This window comes from Hyaena hyaena, unplaced genomic scaffold (assembly GCF_003009895.1).
Source record: "Hyaena hyaena isolate Hyena2069 unplaced genomic scaffold, ASM300989v1 scaffold_41, whole genome shotgun sequence".
NCBI classification, from domain to species: domain Eukaryota; kingdom Metazoa; phylum Chordata; class Mammalia; order Carnivora; family Hyaenidae; genus Hyaena; species Hyaena hyaena.
Genome location: NW_024080673.1, coordinates 4,393,814 through 4,412,742, shown reverse-complemented (window position 1 = coordinate 4,412,742; position 18,929 = coordinate 4,393,814). Strand labels below are relative to the sequence as shown.

Here is an 18,929-nt window from a genome sequence, read left to right as displayed (position 1 = left end):
CTATACTTTTCTCACCTCACTTTGTTTCCTTCCACAGTTCTCTCACCTGGTATACTAGTCTTATTTCTGCCTATTAATACTTTATTCATCCTTAAAGGCTTTAGTTAACATTTCTTCCAGGAAACCTGTTTTCATCTTCTCTGGAAAAAGAAAATTTTCTTTCACCTTTGTTTCCAAAAAGTTTCATTTGTACCTGCCAAAACATTTATCATGTTGTTATAAGTATGTACATGTAAGCTTCCTAAAGGCAGGCACCATTTCCTAATCATCTTTATACTCCTCACAACAAAAGTATTGCTCAAAAGTATGCATTTGCAGATCTTTACTACAGCTACTAAAAAAAAAAAAATCTTTTCCCAACCATAAACAAAATAGATGCAAAAGCTACTTCCTATTTCCTAGTTTTGTTTATAAATATATATGATGTATGTATATGTATGTATATATATTTACATATATATATAATCTTCTGAGGAAAAAAAAGTACAGCTCAAATTCTCTCAATTATTATTCTGGTTTATTATTTAAAAAAAATTTTAAGCTTAAAGAAATAACCTGTCATATCACTGCATTTATCAAGCAGGTCCTACTTTCCAAATACTCCATACTCCCAAATAACTAGACTGTTATACCTCTGTTCTGATGAAAAATCCCATATTATTCACACCATCAATTATTCCCTTCAAAAAAAAAAAAAAACCTGCTCTTTCATACATTTAGATTGAACACTCTGTGAAACTTCACCGAGCTTTTGCACTTTTGGAAAAGAATGTGTTAATTTAAACTGCTAAGTAGTAAAGGATCAAGCAGTTATCAAAATTAAATAAGGAATTTAAGGCAACATAAAGAAAAATGGGCAACATACCTCCCTATCCTCACCTTTCTACTGACAGCAGACAGTCCCTTTTTCTGCCAGCATCAAATCCCCACTCCCATTCTGATGAACTCACCAAGGATTAAATCTTTGTAGGGCACAAACCTTCACATCCCTTTATAGGGGGAAGGACCCATTCTACTCCTATCAGATAGTACACATGACATGACCTATGTCTAACCAATCTGAGCTTAGGTAGGAACGCTGACCATCCCAGAGATGTTTTAGAATTCATATTGCTAGTATTTATCTAGTTGCAGCATCTTGCAGACTTCATGCAGCATGACTTTGACAGCTGACTCTCACTACCTTGCCTTGCCTTTCCTCTGCTTTTCTGAGCCCAGTTCTCCAGCCTTCCCATCAATTTTGTGGTGTACACCATATCCTTTCAATAAGTCATGTTTTGCCTTATATGAGCTAGTTATTTTGTTGTTTGCATCCAAGATTTCCACAAGTTACATTTCTCTCATTTCTACTTCTCATGGAGTCTTATCCATTTAAATCCTATTTCACTGTTTTTTAAAACCAAAGTTTTGTTGCGTTTTTTATTAAAAATGCTTATTTTGAGAGAGACAGAGAGAGACAGAGAGACAGAAAGTAAGTAAGTAGGGAAAGGAAGAGAAGGAGAGTGAGAATCCCAAGACCCCGGACTTCTGAGATCCTGAGTAACCAACTGAGCCGTCCTGGCACCCCTTGTTTTGCTTTCGAAAGAACTTTCCTGACAGGAAGGCAACGTGAAATAAGGCAGGCCCCATTGAAATACATTTTAGAAGCAATAAAATTCTCAACTAGTCTATTATACAAAGAACAAATTAACGAAGAAAAAAAGCCTTAAAAGGTCTCTTTCCTTAGCTCTGTCACCTCTACCTTTTTTAATTAGTATGAATCAAAAATTTTAAATGAATACTTACAAATAGGAAACACAAGCTTCTACTAAAACTGTACTTTTCAGATAAAATGGATCAAAATTCACTGTATACTTGAAATAACAATCTCTAAATTCTATCTTAGACAGGGCGCCTGGGTGGCTCAGTTAGGTGTCTGACTTCCGCTCAGGTCATCATCTTACGTTTTCTTGAGTTCAAGCCCCACATTAGGCTCTCTGCTGTCAGCACAGAGCCCACTTCAGATCCTGTCACCCTCTCTTGCTACCCCTCCCTCGCACACACTCTCTCAAAAATAAACACTTAAAAATAAATTATATTTTAAGGGGAAAAAACTACTTTCTGGTAACTCATGTTTCTCTTAATCTATATTTTCACTAAATTCCAACTCAAATATCAAACATTAAGTCTTTTGAGTCTAATAAAAAAACTTCTTATAATTCTATACTCTTAAGTTCTTACTCTTACATTCAACTATTTCATTTCTGTGTTTTATGCAGTTATTAATGAGATGACTTTTGTAATGCATTAATTATTCACTTTCAAATGGCAACTTCAGAAATATACCTTCATTCTGAAGTTATATGTAATTAAACATCATTTCCTTGATTGAGTTGTCCTGAGTGAACCAGCAACTGTCAGTTTTATCATGTTTGATATAATCCCTGTTCTTGCAATATTCAAAGTTAATACATAATTCTATGTCAATTAACTTGCTTGTGTTTCAGGTTAATCAAATCAATGAACTGGTCACTAAGACTACCCTATATATCTCATATTTGTACTAAAAATCAGCAATTCTAAAAAAGAATTTTTATGTATATTTAAATTTGAATACTCTTCAAAAACTCGATTAACAATTTAACCACTCTTACAGAATGTATCCCAACTGAGGGCATTGAGCTCTGGAGTCAGACTGCCTGAGGGCTCAGACTCTAGTTCTACTATTTAACTATAGCCACCATTTACCTGAGCAGGTTACTTAAGTAAGTTCTTGATATCTCAATTTCCTCATCTTAAAATAGTAATTATATCATAGTACCTATACCTCATAGGGCTTCTGAAAAGGTTATAAATAATTATGTCAAAAACTAACTCTTGGGGCATCTGGGTGGCTCGGTTGGTTAGGCGTACGGCTTCATCTCAGGTCATGATCTCGGGGTTTGTGGGTTTAAGCCCTGCATTGGGCTCTGTGCTGACAGCTAGCTCAGAGCCTGAAGCCTGTCTTTGGATTCTGTGTCTCCCTCTCTTTCTGTCCCTCTCCTGCTCATGCTGTCTCTCTCTCTCAAAAATAAATAAAACATAAAAAAATTTTTTAAAAACCTAACTCTTAAAGGGTTTTGAAAGGCTGACTTGGACACATCCCACGCAATGTCTTTAAATAACTGAAATCCAAAAATAAAAATAAATTTAAGATTTAAATGTCTGAAACAATAAAAAAGCTTAATTCCTTAAAAAAGCATTAACTTCAAAGTAATAGTTTCTGAACTTGGTTTAAAATGTTATGATGGAAAACAAAATTAGTTTTGCATTTGTGCCATCCAGTATATATTTGTATCACCAAAAAACCCTGAAGATTTCATGCACTGTACCATGCCTCAACCAAAACCACTCTAACATATTTTGTGTCATTTCAACTAGTAATAAGAAACTTCAACTAATATAATTCATGAATATGAACTCCTAAGAAAATTTAAGACAACTCAACAATGCTATCAACTGATAGCCAGGAACACTCCTGAGATTTCTCAACTCTGGATCTCTGTTTCACTTATAAATAGAATGGGTTAAATTATTTCTCAAAGTCTTTTTTTTCAGCTCCATAATTCTATGTAAGTCATTAGGCACTTCCCTTAATTCATGTAAATTTCACAAATACACATTAAATGCTATTTTTGTGGTCTCTAAGTAACTTAAAAATGCTTATAGCAAAAGAAAAAATGCACCATATTTAATTTACTAAATTCTAGGACTTTAAGTAAACAAACAACTGAGTTTTATCATAGACTGATACTAAAAATTGTGTATATATTTTTACACAGTTCCAAAACTAACTTTAAACTTTAAGGCATTTTGCACCCTAATTCCCCATTTTAAGACTTTCAATTCCTTGTCGTAACCCGTCATTCACATTAAATACTGCAACTGTAAACGTCTTCAACACCCTTCCGATGAGAATTGCATTTTCACTCTGGGCAAGAAAACTTAAGAGAATATTTAAAGATGTAATGTTCAACATCAGAATGGATGAAAAAAATACTCTTGTGAGGTATGTGTTAGGGGTAGAGAGAAGTTAGAAAGAAAAAATTTTCAGACCCCACAAATTCAAGGCTGTTCCGTTACTGGTTATAAGGAGCATGTAAGAATGACTTGAGTTTAAAAGTCAACAGCTTTGGGGCACCTGGGTGGCTCAGTTGGTTAAGTGTCCATCTTTGACTCAGGTCAGGATCTCTAGGTTACTGAGTTCCAGCGTCGCCTTGGGCTGTAGCCTGGCAGCTAGAAGCCTGGAGCCTGCTTTGGATTCTGTGTCTCCCTCTCTCAAAGAGATAAACATTTAAAAAAATAAATTAATAAATAAGTCAACAGTTTGGAAAGTTTTTTTTTTTAATCCTGAAAGAAAATTAGTAAAAATTCCACAAAATGGTCCTTTGGAAAAATTAAGATTTTTTTTAATGTTTTATTTATATTTGAGAGAGAGAGAGCGAGCGAGCAGGGGAGGGTCAGAGAAAGAGGGAGACACAGAATCTGAAGACAGGCTCCAGGCTCTGAGCTGTCATCACAGAGCCTGACACAGGGCTCGAACCCATGAACCATGAGATCATGACCTGAGCCGAACTCGGACGCTCAAATGACTGAGCCACCCAGGCGCCCCAGAAAAATTAAGATATTATTTATCTTTTTGTTCTGATATTAATCAATTATGGAAGTATCTCATTTATATATTGTATGATATAAAAGTCCATATAAAGATATAAAACCACCAATAAACAAAATAATATTTGTCACTAACCTATTTTGAAGAACCAAATTTAACAGATTAATCCAATAGCATCACCTTATCTTGCACTGTCATTTAATAATACATGAATTTATAAGAAGCTATAAATCATGTTAATGGAGTGTTATTATTACTTAACTGCCTTGCTCTTACCTCTTTAAGCCAGTGGCTATTACAGATCAGTAATGTCATTAAAGAGCCTACAAGTTCCAACAGAATTACAGATGAGCAATTCAAATGCTTTTCTTATAGGGGGATTTTGATTCAGAAAACATTACTTGAAGGTACATTTTAACCATTCCACACTTCTGCCCCTATTCCAATCACTTATCTGTTTTCACTTTTTAGAGAGGGAGCACCCTGGACAAGGAGGGAAATTTAGCCATGTGGTGAGCTAAAATCTCCTCCTAAGGATTCCTCCTCTGAAAAAGTGAGAGGAAACAGATGACTGGCTGTCAGCATGGCTGACTTCACTTTAAGCCACAACGGCTCAGTCATTTTTTTTTTAATGTCTTTATTTTATTTTGAGAGACAGCGAGACAGAGAGCGAGTGGGGGGAGAGGCAAAGAGGAAGGGAGACACAGAATCTGAAGCAGGCTCCAGGCTCTGAGCTGTCAGCACAGAACCCGACGGAGGGGCTCAAACCCATGGACCATTGAGATCATGACCTGAGCCAGAGTCAGGCACTTACCCAACTGTGTCACCCAGGAGCCCCACAGCTCACTCATTCTTACTGTAAAGTTCAAGAAGCCAGATTACATATCCATGATTTCTAAAAGAAGGAACATTAATATTCAATCTTTGTTTCTCTTTATCATTTCATTAGCTTCAATTTATAAATTGTAATGATGACTGCCACATCTCCACCTTCATTCCTGAAGTTACTATAGTTTTCACTGAAGAAGTTAAAGTGTTTCCAATTATGATCATTATCTAAATTCAATAACAAATTCAAATAACAATCTCACTCAGCTTCTAAATACCAACTCCCTTATTGTCCCAATCAAACTCAAAAACTTGACATCGTCATTGATGACTATTTACAATCCACCACAAGCAAACGCCAAGCCTTAGCTATACCTCCATCTCTCAAATCAGCAAAAACATTTCCACTGGGCAAAGAATTGTGTTAAGCCAAGCACTGCAGGGGGAAAAAATATGCATAAGACACTGTGTTCCTTTCCTTAAAAACTTCAATTCAATAAAAATAGTAGCTGATAACTGTAATGATTACAATGTATCAAGTTATTAATATGTGTTAAGCACTGTGCCTAATCACTTTCATGCATTATCTCAAAAAACAACACAGAGAAAAAAACCATCCATACGGTAGTTACTATGATCTCCAGATTACACATGGGGAAAATATGATGTGCAGAGTTTGAAGTCCACAAAGTCATACAGCTAGAAAAACTTGAACTCAAAAACGGCTATGACTACAAAGCCCTTGCTAACCATAAGTAATACAAAATATAACTGAAGAAGAGAAGTACAAGTAAAAAAGAAGCAACCTTCCCCAAATTCATCTCTTCTGCTCTGTTCCTTCTGCCAACACCCTATTTCAGAACTTGTGCAAAGCTAGTGCTGGGAGGGCTGGTTAAAAATCATCTAGACAGACCACTTAAATGAATATTCCTAGGCCTAACCCTTGAGATTCTGAGTCACTAGGGCAGTTTTTTTAAAACCATACACCTAATTCTTGTTCAGCCTTTCATTTGCTCATTCATTCAACAAAGATGTAAGTTCATATTCTATGTGTCAAGTCCCATAACTTCATCCCAAACACCTCCTCTACATCTGATCCAACTGCATTCCATTCCGCAAATACCTTAAAAGCCCTATTTACAACACTTGACTCCTCTCATAAGGGATTTTTACTCTATACCAAGTAAAAATATTTTGAATCAAAGCTTTCCTGACATAAAATAAAACACCTGGTAAATTAAGTGCTCAATAAATGTTAGTTCCTTTTCACCTGACAAAAACAGATTTCATTATATTACTACATGGTCCTCAGTTCATAAGGGAAGGGAGTGGTACAACATATGCTAAATGGGCTAAACACAAGCAGCAGCGACTACTCTCCCTTCTGCTGCATAAGCTTTTCCTTACACTGTATATTCAAATCCTTAAAAGGAGAGTGCGTATCCTACCTTCACTAATACTTCTTGGACCCTTCCTGACTACAATAATCTCTTTCTTTAAAAACTATGAAAGGGCTAATACTGTCAGAAAAGTAAAGATAGTAATATTTGATTAAGTGGTCTTTTACCATTCTGACTTTTTAAAATAATTTTTAGCTCTCGTCTCATTAAGAATCTCGAGAGCAGATTGTATTATACATTTTCGTTATAATTCCAAGGGTGTGTAACCTGCTGTCAAGTACATAGTTAGCTTTGATTTGGCATACCACTTTTTCTACCTGTAAGAGTGAGCCTTAAGTCACTAACATAACTTTCTGCCTTTACAACATCAAAAATGAATTCTGTCCAAAAAATAGCAAAACAACTGAAAACTGCCAAAGGCTCATCCTCTAGGCAAGAAACGTATCATATATAGTATAGGGGATCTCCCACACTTATTTGCTATAATAACTTGGGTAAGTAGGTTAATTTCACTAAACCCTAAATTTTTCTGTCTATAAAATAGAGATAATTCTCATATTAATGTGAAAAGTAAATGAGATAAAGTATTTAGCACTAGGCCTGATAGGCAATTCTTCAAAAATATTGGCTATTAGTATTTCCTGATAAACAAAACCTAAAAAGTAAATTTTTTCCGGAAGTTAAATTTAAGCAAAGTGACAAGAAAATAAGTTAGGAATTCATGTATCTAATATATATGATCAGAAAGATCTGCACAAGAATGGTTTCTCTAATTCATTAAATCAAATGATTTACAATCATATTTTAAAGAAGAATAGAATTATCCTTACTCATAAAAATAAAGCAATGTGCATAGTTCTGATAAGGGGCTCAGGAGTCCCCACAGTGTAACAGAAAGAACACAGGGATTCAATACAGAAAAGCTGAAGTCAAAATAGAAACTCTTACCACCTGCTCACTACATGCCATTAGAAAAGTAATTTAAATTTGTCTCATCTGCCTTCTGACTTGTAAAATGAGCTTAAAAACAGCCATCACAAAACTAAAGTAAATAAAACCCTGGCCAGCAGACCCTCCACAAGGGAAGCTTTCCATCCTGTGCTTAAAACTAAATTTCTGAAAGCATTTTACAATTAGGCTGGAAAGTTCATTACATACAATGTATACAACCCAAAGTTCATATTTCAACACAAAATTTGCATGCAGGAAAAGAGATTGGCAGGAAGAGAAAGAAGAAAGATTGTAGGTAAGTCTAAGTAAGAATCCAGCTTCTCAACAGGAACCTGTCTGTTATACTTCAAACAGCAGGTAAAACATGACCCATGAAGGAATAAGAATTCCAAGGTTTTCTGGTAACAAGATACTGGCAATATTTCTGTCCTTAGAGATGGCTGGAGAAGTTAATTATTAAATATTATGTACAGAATTCACATATGAAACATCAACTCCCTACTTATGTTTTTCCCCACCCACTCAGCTCTTGCCCATTGGCTCTACAAGAAAATCACCCTACCTGTACGAACTGCTACAACATAACCACAGTATGAATTATATAAGCTCCCTATCCATTGACTCCAACAAAATATTTGTGCTTATATTAAAATTTCTAGGGAGCTTAAGTCAATTATGGGAATTCCTGAATTCATCCTAAATCTGAATATATCTAGATCCCAAGGCTATATTAACTCCTGCTATCATAATGGAGATAATTTACCAACAAAGTATTTATCAGGGAAAAAAGACATAAAGAGGAAAAGGAAATACCACAATGCAAAGTTGTGTAATCAAGCTATAGCATAGAAAAGTACATAAGGAGTTCCTTCATTTGGCTTGAATGTTCAAGAAATGAATAAAAACACGCAAAAGATAATTTAGGATCCTCTTAACTTTGCATATATTACAATGTTATTATGTTTCCCTAAGGGCACCTAGGTGTCTCAGCCAGTTGACAATCCGACTTCAGCTCAGGTCATGATCTCACAGTTCCTGAGTTTGAGACCTGCATCCAGCTCTCTGCTGTCTGTGCTGAGCCTGCTTCACATCCTGCCCCCCTCTCTCTGTGCACCTCCCCTTTTCCTGCTCTATCAAAACTAAACATTGAAAAAATAAATGTTTCCCTCATCACAGGTAGCAGGTTTTTGTAACTGTAATATTGGGCAGCCAGCTCTATCAATGAAAATCTCTACCCAAATTTTATTCTACAGTACTATACCAGTGCAGACAAAAAAAAAAAAAGCGTAGACATGATATCAATATGAAAGTATTATTTCTAAATTATTTTCAAAAGGAGTTATTTTCTTTTATGATCTGAGCTTAGGTGATTCTTTATCTTATGTTGAGATAAAGGATCTTTGCTAGAGGATCTCTAATTTTAAGTCTGGGGTATTAAGCTTTATGTTTCCTAACTCAGCTTTTCTTATCTGAGAATATCAAGTTTCTAGATGGCCACCTTTTCAGTCAGTCATCTTTTTCCTAACTTACATAATGAAATGGAATGAGCAACCAGATTCAGGTTATAACTTTTCACTTACGTTAAGTCGGTAATTGTAATTATAGACTAAACAGATGAATGCATTCTCTAAAGCACAAAGGAACACACAAATTATAGGTGCACAATCTGCATCTGGGGACCACAGTATTCTGGAACATAAAACTCCCTATTAAGGCCTTACTTACTAAGATATGCTTATCACAGGCCCCATCTCAATGAGCTATCCTCTCTCTGCTAATAAAGCCAAAGGTGTGACGTTGCTAGAGTGGTATTAACAGGCAACACAGAAGATCAGCAACACCGAAGACCAAAAACCATTCTGAAGACCAAAATAAGTGGAGCTCTGACAGAGTGTAAGAAAGGTGAGAGGGAATGGGAATCCTAATCAGTTCCATTTAAATCATGACTGTCCAGCTAACTACCTCACCTTGTGAGGTAAAACTAATGTAATAAAGTAAAATGTAATAATGTAATAAAAAATGTAATAATGAAATTTTAAAATAAAAATAACCCCTAGGATAGAGTGAACCCCTCCTGCACCTCCTGTTCACTCAGCATGTGTTTTAAATTCAGGGTTGCCCTATCAGAAGGAGGTCACTTAAGGACAGTCAACCTCAATGAAATACCTAATATACTTGCTCAAAAATAACCAGAACTGTATTTCAAAAGGGGAAAAATAGAGTGAGAAAAGGTAACATCCGACTTAAGATGTTAACCATGTTAGTTATTAATTATCTACACTAATTCTGTTAACAGCCCCATAATTTCTAAAGCATAAAAATTTTAATTATGTAGCAGTATTTTTCACTTTAACAAAACACACTTGAAAATTCCTTCCCACTCAGGCCAAATCTAATTTTAGAACTGACCCTAAGCAGAAACTACTCACCAATTAGACTGAGGAAAAAAATATATATATATTGACTCCATAAAATCAGACTGGAAAAAAAATAATAACTTTAATAAGCCTCCGGTAGAACAATACATTTAGAAGTTCCATGGCTAAAGAGGGCTGGTGTTTCCCAAAGGAAAATATTAATAAATTGGCTGTTTCCATACTCATGGCTGGGATTTCAGAAACAAAGTTATGAGCATGAAGATTAGAGCTGTTTTACCGAGAGCAAATGCAGTGAGAAACAGACACAATCCTTTAACCAACAAAAAGTTTACTGATTAATAAAAGGAGGGAGTCTGGCACTCTACCTCTCATAATCCGCCCCCTCCCACTGGATTATTTAAGGAATTAGAAATATAACAATGTATCAGCAGAGGACACACACACACACACACACACACACACACACATTCCCAGCGCTGTAACTTAAAGCAGTCATTCCATATTAAAATACACACAATAATTTCGATGCAAATACAAGGGTGCCAAAACTCCAAGATGACTATTTATCTAATCTAACGCCATTCTACATGTTAACAAACTACCTTACAGATCTGGAGACGCTTTGAAAAGCAAGCACATCCCTTTATAACTCAGTACCACCTTCCTTCTAGACTTGAGATACCTTCACAGAATGAATAAACAAAACTTAAATGATTTTCCTAGGTGCTTCCCTTCCTCCTTCCTCGCGAAACGCTAATATATATAATTTTGAGTTCACATAAATTGATAACTAGCACCAGCAACTCAATCTATTTGAAAAAGGCTTAATCTTGAAAGTCCTAGTAAGAGGTGTTCAGGTTGGAAACGAAAAACTACCTTATAAGGGTATAAAAGACAGAAAGCAGGAAGCGGCTTTGACAAAACTAAGGAAGTTGCAGCGCGCTTGCTCACTGGGGGACTTTTTTGAGGCAAGAGAAGTAACACATGACATCTTTCTCTCTCAAATTAAAATGGGACTTGGTTCACCGGTAAAAGCGCAGTGGGAGATGGAAAAGACCGGGAGTCGGAAAGGAAGAGGAGGTGGGTGGTCGAATGAAAGCCCCGACCTAGGTTCCCATTTTCGGAGTCTGATTCTCCCCTTTCCGCACCCACACCCTGGGCAGTGTTGTCACAGCAATCTTGCAAAACCTACAAGGAGTGCTTCTCTTTTCTCGCTCCTCTGCCAGGCTGTCCCCGCGCTCGATCCACTCGGTCCCCAAACCCACGGGCAGGAAGGGACGCCGAGGAAAAGGAGAGGCGGGTGCGCCGGGCCGGCGACCACCCGGATCGCACCTAGGGCCCCGGAGGGGCGACCGGCCCCAAGTCTCCTTGGGCGGCGCTGCCCCCCGCGATGGGGGAAGGGGGGGGAGGGGTCCCGCCGAGCCAGCCGCTCTCGGGAGGGTTCTCGGCCCCGCACCCCCAGTCGGGTCCCAGAGGGTGAAGCGAGGCGACAAGGGAGGCCCTGGCTCCGGGCCCCACCCCTCGCAACACGGCGGAGCTAGGACTGACACGGCCGGCGGCAGCACCTTGCCGCAACATACATCTCCCGACCGCCACCCTCCCCCGCCATTTGCCCCCCACCTCCGCCTCAGTTTCCCGATCCCCGCCCGTCAGCCCCCTTACCCCGTGCCACAGTCCACCACACAGGCCGGCAGCCGTCCCGCCATCTTCCCCCTCGCCTGGTGCTGCCGCTGCCGCCGTCTGCTCCGTGCTGATTGGGGCCAGGGATTGGCGGCGGGAGATCGGAGCTATCTGACCATCCACAGCCGGGCCACCCTCTCCGTCCGGGGGGGAGCCGGGAAGCCGAAGCAGTAGCGAGAAAGCAGCAGGCTCGGTCAGCGGCTACCACTTCCGCAACCCAGGCGGGCAGGCAGTCCCCGCCCTGCCCCGCCGCGGCCTCCTCCCCCTCTCTCTCTCCCCTCCTCCTCCCTCCTGCCCCCACCCTACAACTTCTTCCCCCCACGCCGCCTTGCCCCGGGAAGCCAAGATGGCCGCCGGTGCCGCCGCCCCGGCCAGGCCAGGCCCAGGCCGCGAGCGCTCCCGCTTCCGGCTCCGGGCGGGAGGGGCGAGAGAGCATGCGCAATGACGCGCTGCCGCCGGCCTCCGCTCGCGTCCGGATGTTAATGAAGTCCACTACGGGTTTTCCCGAGGTCAGGGGCGGGGAAGTCGGCCTCAGCTTCCAGCTCTCCTTCTGAAGCTGGAAGGGCTTTTTAGTTTCAATTACTTCTGTGGTAGGTTGAGGGAGGAATAGAATTGCGTCCGGCAGCCGCGAGTATCTTCTCCAGTGCCCCCGGGAAAACCGGCCTAATAGAAAGCGTTCTCAGCGGTACAGAACATTCTTGTAACTTGGAGAGTCTGCTTTTCTGGCTAGAAAAGCGGTATCACAACGGGGGTGAGCAGTCGGGAGGGATGGGTGAACAAAGGCTTTCACCGGAGCTCTTCTGCCTTTGTGCGGAGTTTTTAGCCATTTACACCTGTGCATTGTTACAACAGTACAGATTACAAGTGTTACAACATTGTCTGGATTTGTAGCGCCCTCCCACCCCCCGGCGGCTGACCTGTACCCAAGAAGACAAATAGTCCGTTATTCCAGGCTTTTGGATGATGGCAAAGATTCCCTCGGAGCAGTTTAAGATTGTACTATTTTACCAGCAGGATAATACCAAGGATTAAGGGCCAAATAATTTATTAGGGGAAAAAAGGTTAAAAACTGGAGAGCCCAGAACAATGGTTTTCACGCTTAAATGTGCCTCAGAATTACCTGGAAGCAGATTTCAGGGCCACACCCCCAGAGTTTTCTGCTTAGTCTGGAGAAGGGCCTGGTAATTTCCGTTTACACCAAGTTCCTGGCGATGGTCTGAGACCCCACCTGGGGGTAATCTAAAAGTTTAAAAGCTTTCCGCCATGCTTATCTTCTGTTAAATCATCAATTTGCTAATATATCGGAAATAAAAACATTTTCCCTAAGAAAGGTGTCTTAATCACTCCAGGAGATAACAGTATGGTGTTAGACCAGCCTGAGGAATGGAAGGTGGGATTTCATTCATTTAACAGGTAAGTATTGCTCACCTACTCAATTATGGCAGGGACTGTGCTGCTCCGGTATAGTCGTTGGGCACAAAAATAGATAAGGTCTCTATGCACCTTACACGGCTTAGTGGGAAAACATAAATGTTAAAAGCAATAGCAGAGGGCAGAGGCCTATGAGAAATGGGGATGAAGGGTGGAAGAATGGGAGGAAAGTGGAATATAGCTTCTCTGACAAAGTGACATTTCAGAAGTTAGGTAGGAGATAGTGGAAAGACTGAGGAGAGCCTACCAGAACAGGGAACAGCAAGAGTCAAGGACCTGAAGTGGAAAAGAACTTGGATTGTTCCACAAATTCAAAGACGACCCAAATGCTCAAAGTGAAGTGAGCCAGGGAAGATGGGCGGTGAAGCCTGAGAAGAAAGAATCAAACTGCAAGGATTTGTAGACTTCTCCACGAATCTTTAGCCTAAAAGCAGCCTGAAAGACATCAAAGAGATTGAAGCAAGGAAATGTGGTTGCTTTGTAGGGACTGGACCCCACAAAGAGTGATGTGAGTGGTCTTATAATACATTGTGTGCTGTACATCAGGGATAGAATTATGTGAGCAATAACACTCAGATGGGATTAGACATGTGCAGAAGAGACAAAAGGAATCATCATCATCAACTGGTGCCCAGTACATCCACAGCTACTCACAGAAAATAGGTAAATAATCCTCCTGGGAGACTTTCTTCAGCGATTGTCTTCCAAGAAGTCAAACAAAAGTGATTCTCCATTCAGAGGCATAGTTGGGTTTTTTTCCCCTACATTTTAGGAGATGCAAAATGGGTTCTTTGCTGTCTTTTCCACCATCAGATATTTAAGGTCATTTGGAAGAATAGATACTTGAAGATAAGCTGTGACAGAAAAGGGACATGTGGGTTAGTTGGGGTAAACAGTTGTTTCCAGAATTACTGGTGGCAGGTCAGGAGTGAAAGGATTTTACCAGAGGGGTCCTAAGACCAGAGGCTAGGCACTTGAACAGGTCAATCAACAAAACCACACTGGTGGATCCTCAAGATGACTGCCCCACTGGCCTTGTGTGGGCTGTCATAAAAGTAGTTACATTAAGGGTCAGAAACTGGAGTGTTTCCAGGGCACAAGCAGGTGACATTGTGACTGAAAAGAAATAGAGAGAGTCCACATCCCCACCAAAGGCAGTAGAAAACTATTACTATGCAGAAATGTGGACCCAATATTGCCAGAGCCTCTTTTGTTCAAGGAAAGTTGGAAATCTGTATTTTTATCTGTTGGTAATTAATTTTCTGCAGGCTATATCTGACCTGTGGGCTACCAGTTTTCAACTTTTGATTTGAGAAGCTGTTTAACAGTTTACTTGCATATTGGATTCAAATATGCAGCTCAGGGCAGTGCTGTATACTGTATCTCATAAGCGTGAGAAAACCTTCTACAGATTTTAGATGTTAGCCCTTACCTTTGTTAAGAGCTGCGACTGTTAGAAGCATTTGGAAGCTTCCAACACTTATCAAAGTATCATTTGTGTTTGTGCTTGTTCCTCATAATTTATCTACTCACACACTTTGCTTGTTTAAGACTCCTCCTACTTCTTACTTGCTACATGCCAAAATTGGTCAACCTCTGTGCTCTTGCTGTGGTTAAGCCTTCCTCAGCTGCACACAGCGTTCAGATACATTCAGCCAGAACATTTCTGACAACTCTATTTGCATATATACCCTTCCTGCTCCAAATACAGAGAAGCAGAGGATGTCAGAGCTAGAAGACTTCACAGAGATTATCTTGTTTAGACATGAAAAGGAAAGCAGTGGTGGATCGATGGGGTTTGTTTGACCGCCCTATATCCATTCTTTAATAGCATCCTGATTTGTTTGTAGTTCAGAACAACCAGGTGCTTGTCACTTTCTAAGCCTGGTTCCCCAACATTTTAAGCACTTGTGAGTCTTGTAATATCCTTTCAAGAAAGCCCCATTTGCTTAAATTGGTAGTAATCAGCTTTCATTACTTGCATCAAATTTAAGAACACTAAGTGACATAGAAACCAGAGAATATAAGTGATTTTCCCAGTATCTTAGAGACACTAGGGAACAGGACCCAGACCCAAGTCTGGCTCTTTCCAGTGCTCTTTAGTTGAAATGCCACAGTGTTGTTTAATTTTTTTTTAATGTTTATTTATTTTTGAAAGACAGAGAGACAGAGCATGAGCAGGGAAAGGGCAGAGAGAGGAGACACAGAATCTGAAGCAGTCCCCAGGCTTTGAGCTGTCAGCACAGAGCCCAACGCAGGACTCGAGCTCAAGAACCGCGAGATCATGACCTGAGCCAAAGTCGGCCACTTAACCGACTGAGCCACCCAGGCACCCCAGTGTTGTTTAATTTTGACTGATAATACTGGTTAAAAGTTACTGCGTGATTTCCTAGGTTATTTGTAATTTAAGGCCAACCTAACAAATGTTTCTGGGAGTGCCTGGGTTACTCAGTCCATTGAGCATCCAGCTCTTGATTTTGGCTCAGGACATGATCTCACGGGTTCACGAGTTCTAGCCCCACATTGGGCTTCATGCTGATAGGACAGAGCCTACTTGGGATACTCTCCTCCTGCCTCTTGCTCTGCCCCTCCCCAGTGCTCACTCTCTCTTTCTTCCTTTCTCTCAAAATAAATTTAAAAAAATTTTTTTAAATGTCTCTGGATCTTAAAATATCCAAAAAGTTTACAAAATTCACATGTCACTCAATCTCCATCATTTCAATATGGAAAATGTTATTATTTTTTTTAATTAATATAAGTACTTGCTGCCAGGGTGACTATTTACAAACTAGCAGACCAATCAGATCCACAGAATACTGATTAAGGGCAAAAAGATAAATGGCCAGGATGTCTATGCAGCCGAGTGGTCAGAGGGAATGTTTGTAAACCCTGGCTTCTCCCTACTCCGGTTGTGTGATCTTTGACAAATTCGTATGTAGAGAGAGCCCTGAACTTAGAATTAAGAGACCTGAGTGTGAATTCTTTAATCTGTTTTTATCTGTACATTTGCAGAATAACTAACCTGTTATTTCAAACTTGTTCTAAAGTTTGAATTTTAAGGAAGCATATTATAAATTATGGAACAATATTATGGATCCTTCAGGAGGCCCACAGTTTAATTATAAAGTAATGACACATTTAATTACTACCTAAACAGTCTTTTGTGTCCTCCTCATCACAAAAGTTATCTTGGAGCCTGTGTACTCTTTTAATGCTACAATTGTATAGAATATTTTTAAGATCCTATGATATATTCTTTTAAATATCTCCATTGGTGGCAAATCTTGGCTTTTTGTGGGTAGATTTGATTTTTGGAATTTGCCAAGTCATTTTTTTCAGAGCTAAGCGCAGTGAATAAAATGGCTGATCAACTAGAGCTATGTTTTCTGACGATAGCTTTGTGTGACTATAAAGTAATAAAACTGGATTTCACAACGCAGAGTACTAACCACTATACGATCACAGCAAAACTGGATTTCAAAGGGAATTATCAACTGCTGCGGTCTAGGAACTTCTAAAAAGAAGTTCTAGAAAGATATTACTCAATGGACACATCCTTAGGATAAAAATGTTATACTCATCATATGTTTTATTCCAATTAAAAATATATTTTAGGGCCACCTGGGTGGCTGAGTCAGTTAAACAGCTCTTAGTTTCAGCTTAGATCATGATTTCATGGTTCATGAGATCAAGACCCGCCAACAACATAGACCCTGCTTAGGATTCTCTCTCTCTCCTCTCTCGGACCTTCCCCTGCTATCTCTCTCTTTCTCTCAAAATAAATAAACTTTAAAAAAGTATATTTCATACAGTAATAATATCTGTACAGTGTTTGAAATGAGGTGGGATTCTGTAGGATATCACTCTAGTTTCCCTCACTGCTGCAAAAAAATGAATAATTTATTTAAAATATAATGGGACACCTGGGTGGCCCAGTGGGTTAAGTGTCTGACTTTTCACCTCGCCTCAGGTCATGATCTCATTGTGAGTTTGAGCCCTGCAACCCAAATCTGCACATTTTTAAATAAAGAAATATAACTCAGTTGGAAAGAAAATACAAGCTACACTCCTCCCCACCGTACATGTTACATATAAAGACATGTTCCATATGGGCTACAAATCGTCAACATAGAGTAGAATCCACATTCTTCATTGTGGCCTGCTAAGATTCTTGTATTCTGATGCCTGCCTGCCTTTTCACTTCTTTTGTCCCTGATGTGTTAGCCACATCAGCTCTCTCACTTTTCTTCACACTTACCAAGGCCATTTCTACCTGCATCTTTTCCCTGGACTTCCTCCCTAATCCTTAGTTATTCCAGAATCAGTTTAAATCTCACTTGCTCAGGACAGCCTTTCCTGAGCACCTATTCTCAAGGAGTCTGGCTCACTCCACCATGTCACCATATTTTAATTCTGTAGTGAACTGCTTCATTTATTTATCGGTTCATTTGCTTATTATCTATCTCTCTCAAATGCCCACTAGAATTTGAAAAGGACCCGGCTCATAATAAAGTGCACAACAAGTATCACTTAAGCGAATGAGTTGAATAATAAAAATAAGACTGCAAATATACTAGAAGAAAATTTAGGAAAATATTTATATCATCTCAAAGTGTGTGTGGGGGGGGACTTTCTTAAGTAGAAACCCATAGCCATTAATGGAAAGAATTCCTTACATAATTAAATTTCCATTGGCTAAAGATTTTTCTAGAAATTATAGATTAAAAAAAATATATCACATATGACAAATGTTAATACTCTAATAATTAAAAATGATAAGAAAATTGCAAATAATCCAACAGAAACATTGGCAAAGTCCATTAACACAAACTCCCTACAGAGCAGTAGGGCCATTAAAGTGGACAATTAACATAGGGAAGGAGGCTTTTCATTACTGGTAGTAAGGGAAATACAATTTAAACAATAAGACCATTTATAAACCATCACTAACAACATTTAAAAGGAGAAAAATATCCAGTGCTGACAAGTCTATAGAAAAATGTACATACACTAACCACTGTTCCCAAGAAGGTGAATTGCTACAACATCCTACAAAGTTAACCATCAATATCAATTCATTTATGTCTATATATTTGTACATATTAGTCTTAAGAATCCCATGTTGGTGAATCCTTAAAAAATTAAAGTACAGATATGAGAGAGAAGATTATGATCATGAAGAATTATTTTAAAATTTTACAGATATGAGAGAGAAGATTATGATCATGAAGAATTATTTTAAAATTTGAAGATTTAGAAATGCGTTCTTCAAGTTCTCTGTGATCAGGTCAATCACTTATAGATGATTAGCAGGTAATAAAAAAAAGGCAGACTAGTGAAAGTATAAATAATAGGGAATGGAAAGGACCATGTTAAATTGGAAAGCGCACGCAGCATCAATAATATTATTGCTGTGCAGACATGTAAATCCAGATCTTCCAGTTTTTCATATTAATCTTTCTCTAATGTTGTGCAAACAAAACATTTTCTTTGCTATCTCTAAACTGCAGGCCACCTTTTTTGACCTTTGATTTGTAATGTGGTCTAATATGTGGAAAAATACATAAAACGGGGGAATAAGAAAAGAAGAAAGGAAGGAAGTCCCTATTGTTGACACAAAACAAACAA

The 18,929-nt window shown here is 39.0% G+C and overlaps 1 protein-coding gene across 1 annotated transcript in view; it reads right to left on the bottom strand.

Moving 5' to 3' along the window:
• ACTR3 (actin related protein 3) overlaps nt 1-12,119 on the bottom strand; it is a 67,457-nt gene extending 55,338 nt beyond the window's left edge. Inside the window, exon 1 of the mRNA XM_039229924.1 lies at nt 11,853-12,119. Coding sequence (XP_039085855.1) covers nt 11,853-11,896 — 44 coding nt within the window. The 5' untranslated portion in view covers nt 11,897-12,119. The remainder of the gene's footprint in view (nt 1-11,852) is intronic.
• Nucleotides 12,120-18,929: the final 6,810 nt, after the last annotated feature.